The sequence below is a fragment of the Acipenser ruthenus genome, chromosome 25 (genome assembly GCF_902713425.1).
Source record: "Acipenser ruthenus chromosome 25, fAciRut3.2 maternal haplotype, whole genome shotgun sequence".
Classification (NCBI taxonomy): domain Eukaryota; kingdom Metazoa; phylum Chordata; class Actinopteri; order Acipenseriformes; family Acipenseridae; genus Acipenser; species Acipenser ruthenus.
Window position 1 is genome coordinate 2,564,338 of NC_081213.1, and position 9,658 is coordinate 2,573,995.

At 40.8% G+C, this 9,658-nt stretch overlaps 1 protein-coding gene across 1 annotated transcript; it reads right to left on the bottom strand.

Annotated features, from left to right (window-relative positions):
* Window positions 1-3,869: 3,869 nt before the first annotated feature.
* Window positions 3,870-6,899, bottom strand: LOC131701529 (MARCKS-related protein 1-B-like). Its single transcript, XM_059000082.1, has 2 exons — window positions 6,598-6,899; window positions 3,870-5,288 (listed from the first exon to the last, which is right to left on the bottom strand). Exons 1-2 carry the CDS (start codon window positions 6,685-6,687, stop codon window positions 4,647-4,649), a joined length of 732 nt encoding a protein of 243 aa, XP_058856065.1. The 5' UTR covers window positions 6,688-6,899; the 3' UTR covers window positions 3,870-4,646.
* Between the last annotated feature and the right edge of the window lie 2,759 nt (window positions 6,900-9,658).

Sequence of the window (9,658 nt, forward strand, 5' to 3'; positions counted from 1 at the left end):
TACATTTTAGTTTAAGTGGGCTATTTCCTACTTAAAGGGATTGCCCTAATGATTTATTTTTTTACCTTTTCAATATCTTATACGCATTATCTATGGTCAGTTCTGCTTTGATCATTATTTACCATGCACACTAACCAGGTTGGGGTCAGTTCCCTTTATTAAGTTCCAATTCCATTGTAAAATGAATTCCGATTCCCTTTTAATCCATTCCAGTTCTAAGTCCTTCAGAATTGTCCTTTCAGCCACTTCTAAAGCAGGGTTCTCTTGAAAACGACACTAGAGCCTGCACAACATTAATTTGTGCCCCTTCTCTGAACCTTTGCTTTTCTCAGTTGCAGAAGTGGCAGAAATTAAAATGGTACCGCTATGTTTTGCAAAGACAGAAGCAAGCTCCTCTGAGTGGGTTAACTGCAGTGGAATTTACCAGGGCAGGAAGTCAAAAGAAGGTCCTCCATCTTTTTCACCCCACTGCATAGCATATTGTCTGTGACTTTTCACAACACAGGCAATGTTCTAGTCATACACAGCTGTTATCTACACGCTGTTTTAACTGCTAGAAAGACATTTTAACCCTTTAACTGCAGCAACAAAAATGTCCTATATGCCAAATTCAAACTACAAGTTTCTTAAACATTGATATTAACATTTCACAGAAAATGTACTGATCTCAATGTCTCTCTTGTGCATTCATTTCCACTATGCTGTTAGTATTCAATATGTTTTTCTATTTACAAGCTCAAGCAGCATGTGTTGCTTTTTTGTTTTTTTTTAAGGTTGCAGCTCATTCTAATTTGATTGAAGCGTTTTTCATACATGCATATTTTTTTAATGCTCAATGGAACATTTCATAACTTGCAATTCCAGCTTGCATTTGTGTAATGTTAAGTTTGACTATTTGGCTGGAGTTCTGAGCTTGCACAACCTTTTTGTTATCTTTAGGAGGTAAGGCAATCAAAGAAAAGTGAAACTAGCCACTAGATAGTAAAATGAGTATTATCTTTGTGTTTGTTCCTGTAAAAAGCACTATCCCCCACCAAGCTCACATGCATATTTACAAAGTTTTACTATGCTTTTGTTTAAGCCTGTTTTTAAGAATAAAATATAGTTCACTTTTCATAAAACTGTTCTTGATTGCTGTTGCCTTATTTCATGAATATCAAACTGTATTTTATTCATAAAAACATTATTTAAATATGAGTTAAACCAGTGTGGATAGGTCCTGCTATCACAAATATGAATCAACACACACATTAAATAAATATGTACAAAAATACAAAATACAATTCGCCGTCAAGCACAAAAACTAGCAGTTCTTGACGCTGGTCCCTGTTCTTCTTCCTCCATCACCTAGAAACCATTGCCTGCTTCAAAGGGCATCGCTGCTAGTCTGCAGACTTTGAAATGGAAGGTTTTTGCTCCGAGACATCAAAAGGAGGCCCTTTGGCTTTACTTTTTATTTTGTTTTGTTTTTAAATCCCGGAGGTGTTGCCCCGAGCCCTCATAAAAATTGTCAAAACCCTGAAACACAGACCAAGCTATTTGGTCACTGGGTTCAAAGACCCAGCCACCCAACTTAGCCCAGCAAGTGACCTTTCAACCCCTTTCAAGTGGCACTAGACAAGCCTAGCTTAATTACAAGTCTGTGTGGGCCTATGAGTTACTTGAGGGGTGTAAGGTTTGCTTTATGATTAAGTACTGGAGAAGAAGCTGTTTATTCCCTGCAGTTAACAGATGGACAGCCAACCGAGAGAAAACAGAATCTTGCATACGGACATATCTGGTTACTTAAGTTTGCGAGGATGAAACAGGGAATTGACATTTGTATGCTTCGGAACAGTTTAGCTGCACACGTCTGAGTTTATCGTGTGCATCTTGGTGTTGGAGTATGATTGTATAGGAAAGCAGAAGGATCTCAGTGGCTTTTTATTTCATTTAAGTTTATTGATCATTCAGTGTATCCACCAGACCAGCTTCCTTGCTCTACAGTGAATATATATATATATATATATATATATATATATATATATATACATACAGATAAACACCTCCCTTCTTACTGTACACTGTATTGTGTTTAAGCTGTCTATTTAAAAAGATCCATTGCTTGCAAGACTGCTGCTTGAGATCTCTGCATGTAGCTCGTTTATAAAAGAGCCACAGGTTTCTGTTTGCTTTATTTCATGTGTAAGTGAGATTTAATAGCACAATAACCCTGAACGTCTCAGTCCACTGCACTTCAAAGTGCGCCCCTAGGTGATTTACTTCGTATAATTGTTCCATTGATTTCAAAGTTGTTTATTCTAGCCATGCTGTGCTTCCTTTGGGAAACCAAATGGGCTTTTCATTTTCACTTTCACTGCTGCGGTGAAAGAGACCCCTCCTGGAGGAGATGGCTTTGAAGACAGGAACCTGTGGTCACTCCTGTGATTTTCAACTTGGACCGCATGGGGTAAGAAATGGAACTGGACGCCTTTCTGATCTGGAATCCCAACCCTTCACTTATCTGTCTAGAACAATTCTAGACAAAGGTCCCATACACAACAGAATGAAATGGAACGGGTTGAGAGCCCACCACCTCACTGGGACACCCCCTCCCATCCCATAGTAAACTGGACCCAAAGGGGTGGCTACAGCAGTGGAAAGGGAAGGATGCAAATTAATCAAAAGCACTCAAACCCAGTGTATCCATTTGCTATAGTTGTAGAAAGTTCTAAAAACATCATAGGTTAGTCAGTTTTGCCATCACCATAGATTTTAGTGGTGCCTCAAACCACTGGGAAAAAAAAGACCCAACAAAATTGGCAGACAAAAATAAAAGCTTGTGTCGTGTTGAAATGAGTTGCGATCCAACGTCCACAGTGGTTTGTGGCTGCCCCTGGGATCTGTTCATCTAACTGAATACTGTCAGCTAAGAGTGAAACAAGAATAGGAAAGCTGTATTGAGCTATGCTGCAGAGCAATGGAAAAACATATTGTAATTAAATACAGGTGTAGGCTATCGTAACACTATCAATAGGGTGGGGAGGTTAACCTAGACTCTATGACCAGCCCTCAAGCCTGTATTGACTCCCTACATTTCAAAAGAGAGATTTCGTAATCTGTGCTCAGCACCTGTAAAGGCACCACTCATACAATGCTGTAAAATATAAACTACCCCCCCCCCCCTAGTGGCTGTCATTCTGAAATACTATTTACTCTTTCCACATTAACAAAGGGTAACAGCACAGCTGTTACCACAGCAGCAAACAGACATTCTGTGACTGCTGTTTAAACAAAACCACACCTGAAGGAGTCACCTGCTTTCAGCAGCAGGCTTCTGTATTAAACATAGTGTTAGCACCATAAAGATAACAATCTGTTTCGATGTTGTTACTCAGTCAATGTGTTTGTGTCACATCTAATGTGAACTGTAATGCCACCACAAGGAGTGTTTTTATAGCAGTGTAATCCAAGTGTATTACTTACAGCCTAGAAGAATCAGGACAGATTGTGAGGCAACATTAACAAATGAGGAAAGGCAGACAGGCGTTTTGTATGGGGCAATTATTCCCTACAATACAAACAGGAGGCTCAGACAACACATACTGTTTGTTCGTGCTGAGTTAGCAATGGAGCCACGTTGCCAACGCTTCTTTGCTTAGGCAGATAAAAAGGTGGGTTTAAAACATGATTAGCAGCAAGAGCCAAGCAAACCCCCCCCCCGGCATAATTACCAGCAATGACAGGTATTGAAGTCGTTTGGCAAGCCAGTTTAATTCTATGAAACTACGTTAACCAGGTGGGCCTCATTCTGCATCCCCAGCACCAATTGCTCCAACCAAAGTCGGAAAGGGCCTACAGAACTAAATAAGACTTTACACAACACAGGCTTCAGGGATTTTAACATTTATTCACACAACATTACAATAACCATTAACATTTTAACGTTAGCAAAAAAAAACAAAAAGGCCAAAATTGTATTTACAAAAAGCAGAGAAAGGTTTACATATTACTACAACTCCCTTAACTAAAGTGTTGACACTCTTGCTGGTTTGTTTTTGTATTTTAGCCACACAAAGAAAAAAAAAAAAAAAAAAAGACTAAGCTTCTGTTTAAAATGTCCGTTGGTTTCTACGCAGCCGGGATGCTTGAAACGGGGGTAAACAAAGCTGGGATGTAGAATGCTAAAACTTAAAAGGAATTTCCATTGAGAAGTCATTTAAAAAAGGCGGACAGTCCATCCAGTTCCATTCCAGCACAGGAGACATCAGAGGCAAATCACTGGAAATGCCACGCCTTTAACTAAGATTGAAAGTTTCTTTGATTTTTTTTGCCAAGTACAGCAAGAAATGTCAGATTTGGATCTTTTAAAAACCTCCACCTGCAAGTACAGAACTTCAAAAAAAAAATGGCAAAAAAAGGAATCATTTCAAATGAACTTCGTACAATCCACACTGTGACATCCTTAAGAACTCACGTGAAACATGGAGAAAAACTGGAACTAAAAGACTTGTGTGAAACCGAGATGTTTGGATAGATTTGTTTTGTTTGATACAATTTAAATTGCCGAGGCAGTGACCAGACAGGTGTTGGCTGTGAATTCATTATAAAGAACGTGGCACAAGCAGTCTTTTGTTTCGATAACAGTCCACAACTCTGAAATGCGTTTACTCTTCGTTCTGCTCGGAAGATGCGGATGTTGAACTGGATTCCTCGGTTGTTTCTGCTGGTTTTGGAAGCTCCTCTGCGGCTGCTACCTCAGGCTTGGCCTCATTGGTCTCCGGCTGACTCTCGGCTGCTGCCGCCTGGGTCTGCTGCTCCTCTGCTGCAGCGGCAGCCTCTTCTGGTTTGGCTGCTGCCTCTTCGTTGCTGGCTTTGGTTTCTTGTCCCTCACTCTCCTCGGTTTTCGTTTCTTCAGTGGTTTCTTCTTTAGCCTCGCTAGAGACAGTGGCCTCGGCGGAAGGGCTACTTTCCTCGGCCTTCGCTTCGGTCTTCTCCTCGGCCAGCGGGGTGACAGGAGACTCGTCCTTGGTGCTCTCCCCAGTGTTTTTCTTCGTCTTTCTCAGCGACAGACCCTTGATTTTGAAGGAGTTCTTCAGGGAGAACTTCTTTTTCTTCTTCTTGGGGGTCTCCTTGGTCGCCTCCCCGTCGGTTTTGGCCGCTTCTCCCTCGGCTTGCGGCGCCGGCTCAATGGCATCTCCAGAACCGGTCTCGGTCACCGGTTCGGCGGAACCGTTCCCATTTGCCGGTTCCATGTCGCCCTCAGCCTTGGGGGAGGCATCACCATTGGTCTTTACGTGGCCATTCTCCTACAAGAGAGATGAGAGTTTGTTTAGTATGTCTGATAATTATACACTGGTGCCATTTCAGTATTCGTCTACATGTTACACAAAAAACAAAGACTGCACACAAAATAGTTAGTCCTTCGAATGGGGCAAGACCACCACACCCCCTCTTTAGCATGTGGCGTCGTCACCAAAAACAATGCATTTTAAAACGCCCAAGCTTTGGTAAAACTACGCATCGAGTGTAGCAGAAAAAAATAAAGCTACAAAGCAGTACATTGGAAGAGAATCGTCCGCTAAGAAATACACTTTAACTTATCGCAATACAATTCGGACACACCTTTCTGTAGATGACTTTTACACCCCATGCTAGGTGGCGCTGTTGATCCACGTAGAAATCTGCGTCGGCAGCATCCCCAACAAAAGAAAGTAATGCTCATCGTTTTGTTAATGAAATGTGGAATTGTGACGATGCATTCAAACGCATTTATTTAAATATACTATATATAAAAAGGGACAGCTTTAATGTAAAACAAAGTGGTGTCCAGAATGGGATTTTAGTTGAATCCGCGCTTAAATGTAGCCACATGTACGGCTGGATTTAAGCATTAGATAGAATTATTTTTTGTATATCACGCTTCAAAACAAGTCGAGTCCGTCCAAAAACAAACATTTATAAAAGTAAAATCTGAAAAAACAAACACACCATAGAGCAGTACGCACCCTGCAAAAAGCGACAACTAGGTAATTACTTCTACACTACCTTCGTATATATACGGTATATTTTATAGTGTTTAAAATTACGTTATTTGGTAGCATATACCAGACATATGTCCCCCTCTGATGCATGCACAAATAAAATTGTATTTAAAGCCGTCTCTTTTACACGCCAGAAAGAGAAACAAAACGCGCTCCGTTCTAATTTGCATCCCGGGGTGCAGACGTGACCTCCTTTGTTCTCGGTATCGACCAAACTGGGTGAAAACTGTTTTAGCGCGAAGCTAAGGGTGGCTACTATTCAAATATGACTCAAAACCATGCGCTTTTTAGTTTTCATCCTGAAACTAAAAAGGAGGCTTTAAAAAAAATCGTTTTTTGAAGGTGCAGCTCGATATGGCCAGGTTTAAATAGACACGTTTGTAAGCCATCTGGTCAAACAGAGCATTCTTCTTCCCTTTATCATATTCTATAAAGACAATTCTTGTTTTATGAACTCAACTGTTGGATTTTTAATTTTTTTTTAAAACAGTAGCGTTCCAAGAAAGTTTTCACCCACTAGCGGAACAAAAATAAATAAAAAAAAACACACAAAAAAGGTTTATTTCAACCTTACCTGGCCATTGGTTTTAACTGCTGCTGGATCAGTTACTGCAGATTTGTTGACTTCAACGACCACTCCTCCCTTTGACTGCTGAGAACCCATCCTTAAGTCTGTTTTGTTGTATTTAAAAAAGAAAACAAAACGAAAAAAAAACTGAACGTGTTTTAAAAATCCACTCCTGCGAACGATTCGGTGCAAACAGATGAACCCAGAAAAAATTCCGAAAGTGATTCTACTACAACAGTCAGTCCAGACCCTCTATTTCTCTTTATCTGAGAACCTCTTCAATCTCCCGGCAGAAATGTACAAAAATATCGAATGCTGCCCCAAAAAAGATTCCAAACTCCACCCACAAGGCGGGGACACCTAACGTGTCACCCAATCAGAGGCAGCCGAGGGTAGGGGCTTTTTCATGGGGGATTTCATCTCTGAGTATCTGTGGGGTCGTATTTGCTCAGTTGCCTGGAAATGAAAGAAAAAGTTATTTTTTTAATTTTTTTTAATAAAGTAAAACAACATTCTCATGTTACGTGTATTAAATGAGTGTCCCTCTGGGATGTGCACCAGCGTTGTAAAATGTGTCGCTGGTTGTTGGCTGTGTTTTAGCAGCCTACGACAGACACTGTAGTACGTGGCTTTATTGAACTGCGATTGTATCACACGGTATCTTTGCTATTTGGTAGTAGAATTTAACGTAACCATAGCGTTTTTCTTTCTCGAAACCGTGTAGTTTAAATTACACACACACACACACACACACTCACACACACACACATATATATATATATGTATATGTATTGATAGATTTTTTTTTTTTAGTAGTACGTTGGGTGGGAACGCCGGATCCCAAATCAATAGGCTCCTTATCAGCGGGGCAGTGAAGGGGGATGGTAGAACAATTCATCCCCTTACACGTCCCCTTAGCTGGTTTACAGGAAGGACTCTTCTAGTACACAATAACTTATTTGTTAACCATATTAAAAGGTGCCCCAAATCTTAATCAAAACGTGTGCTGTTCACTGCCCACAAACATGTAGCAATGCCTGTGTTTTTTTTTTTTTTTTTTTTCTCTGCCAAGCTCCCAGTGGGTTTTCATTGCTGTCTAGAAAAGCAAAAGGCACTGGCGTTGCAAGCAATGCTTTGTATGCACACCATTATCTGTTTATCACTGTATTATTAACTAGCACCAGTGGCCTAGTGCTGCCAGCATGCTGGCGCATATACAACTGTAGCTGGATGTTGTAAACATGCTGTTTTCTCTGTGATGCAATGTGCTTGTGCAAGGTTTTGGGCAGGTAAATCCGTAAACTGCAGTTCCATATGAAGGTACAGAGCAAGTACAGTATCCTAGCTGGTGGTCTGGCATTGCCCACCCTCCCTCTCTCTACCACTCTGGCCTGGAGGGTCTGCCTTCTTACGTGGAGAGCGGGTAGTTCTTCACTCCATGCCCAATGCCCATCCAATCCAATCTGATAAACTGCCTGCCTTGGCAGTTTTGAAAAGCTGAGACAGACAGCCACATTCATTTCACTTGATTGAAGTAAACCAGATTCGAACCCAGGCCTCCGGAGGTAAAAGACAACAGACTCACTCAGTGCTATAGAACACATGCCTGCCGTTCACACAGCCCAGCTTGCTCAACCCAGTTTTGGCTGACAGCACAGCTCATCAATCCAAATGCTGAGATGCTACAGTTTTTGAAGCTAGTCAGCTGCCATTATGACAATCGTGTTTTGTACGTGCCATATAATTGTGTTTATTTTATTGCTGGATCAGGTGTTGTAATCATATGCCTGCCATATTGAGTTAGGTAATGAAACAAGGAACACATATGCAAATAGCCTGCATTGTTAGAAGCCCTGGGGAAAGCACCTGCCTTCACTTTGGAACATATTGAGTAACCTATAGCAACCAATATGATACCTGATCTGAATAAGCTAAGTTAGGAAATTTTTTTTTTCTATTTTGTTTTTCCATTAGTTTACATGGGGAAAAAATGGCATCCTGATATGAGGTCATCATTCATTTGCATCTTCCATATGTCCCCATATAAAGACGAGAAAATAGTTTTTTTTTTTCTGTCCCTATGCATGAAAGGGTTAAATGCCTTTTAATTAAACCACCTACCTAAAACATACTGTAGTTCTTCTCTTTAACGTTTCTCTCGGAATTTCTATTAAACTTTCCTCAAAGCACTATCACTCAACAATCTTAAACTGTATCCCTTTTTTTGTTTTGAAGAAGAAGAAGAATTCTAATGCAACCCACAAAGTTGAGTGTAAAGTCCCCCTGAGTCATCCTACAAACATCAATCTTCTATAGAAATGCTGAGTGTTGGTGTGAGTGGTCCAAAAAACATTAACTTCGCAGCCCCAGTCGTAATCAGCCAGCATTTTCTATTGGAATCAGGCTCCTTTCCTCCTGGGAGCTACAGTGCTATTTCAGATGTTGTGGACTGATAAATAAACCCTGCAGTAAAGTAAGCCATGTCCTGAACTAACAAACACATGGATTACATGTGATTTTGCTACCATGTCTCAAACTAGCATGTGCCTTCTCTTGTGGTAAATCTGCATATTGAGAGTTGGATATATATTCCTGGTAGAAAGCCTAATGTTACTCATGCAAAAGCCCCAGATTTTTTTTGTATATTGCATAATGATTTGGTGCTAATGAAAAGTGCTGAATTGGCAGTGGTGGGGACTAAAATCTTTGTTTATCCACAAAGCAGGGCTAGCACAAGCTGTGCTGATGTGAGCTTCACCACACTGCCCAGCAAGCATGCCTCAAACCTGCTTCAGAAGGACCACCTCTCACAGAGTGAAGGAGCAATCTCCATTCCCATCTTCCGCCAGCAAAGGTATTTACCCAAGGACCAAATTAAGTAACAAATAACAAGAGCCACGACAGCTGCACGCAATTATTTATTTAGAGCTTGCAGTTCTTTTTTTTAGGCTTTTGGTAGTTAAAACCTGGCAAAAAGATAGCAGTGCCGTAATTCAAATTGGATCTCAGTGCCACCGAATTGTAGTGTTTGGTAGTTTTGTTGACAGAAACCAACCCATTGCCCCCA

Bases quoted from the DNA above. Each gene is read 5' to 3' on its own strand.
- LOC131701529 (XM_059000082.1), bottom strand. From the start codon at position 6,687: ATGGGTTCTCAGCAGTCAAAGGGAGGAGTGGTCGTTGAAGTCAACAAA. The intron at 5,289-6,597 runs GTAAGGTTGAAA...TCTCTCTTGTAG, and splicing joins CAGTTAAAACCAATGGCCAG to GAGAATGGCCACGTAAAGAC.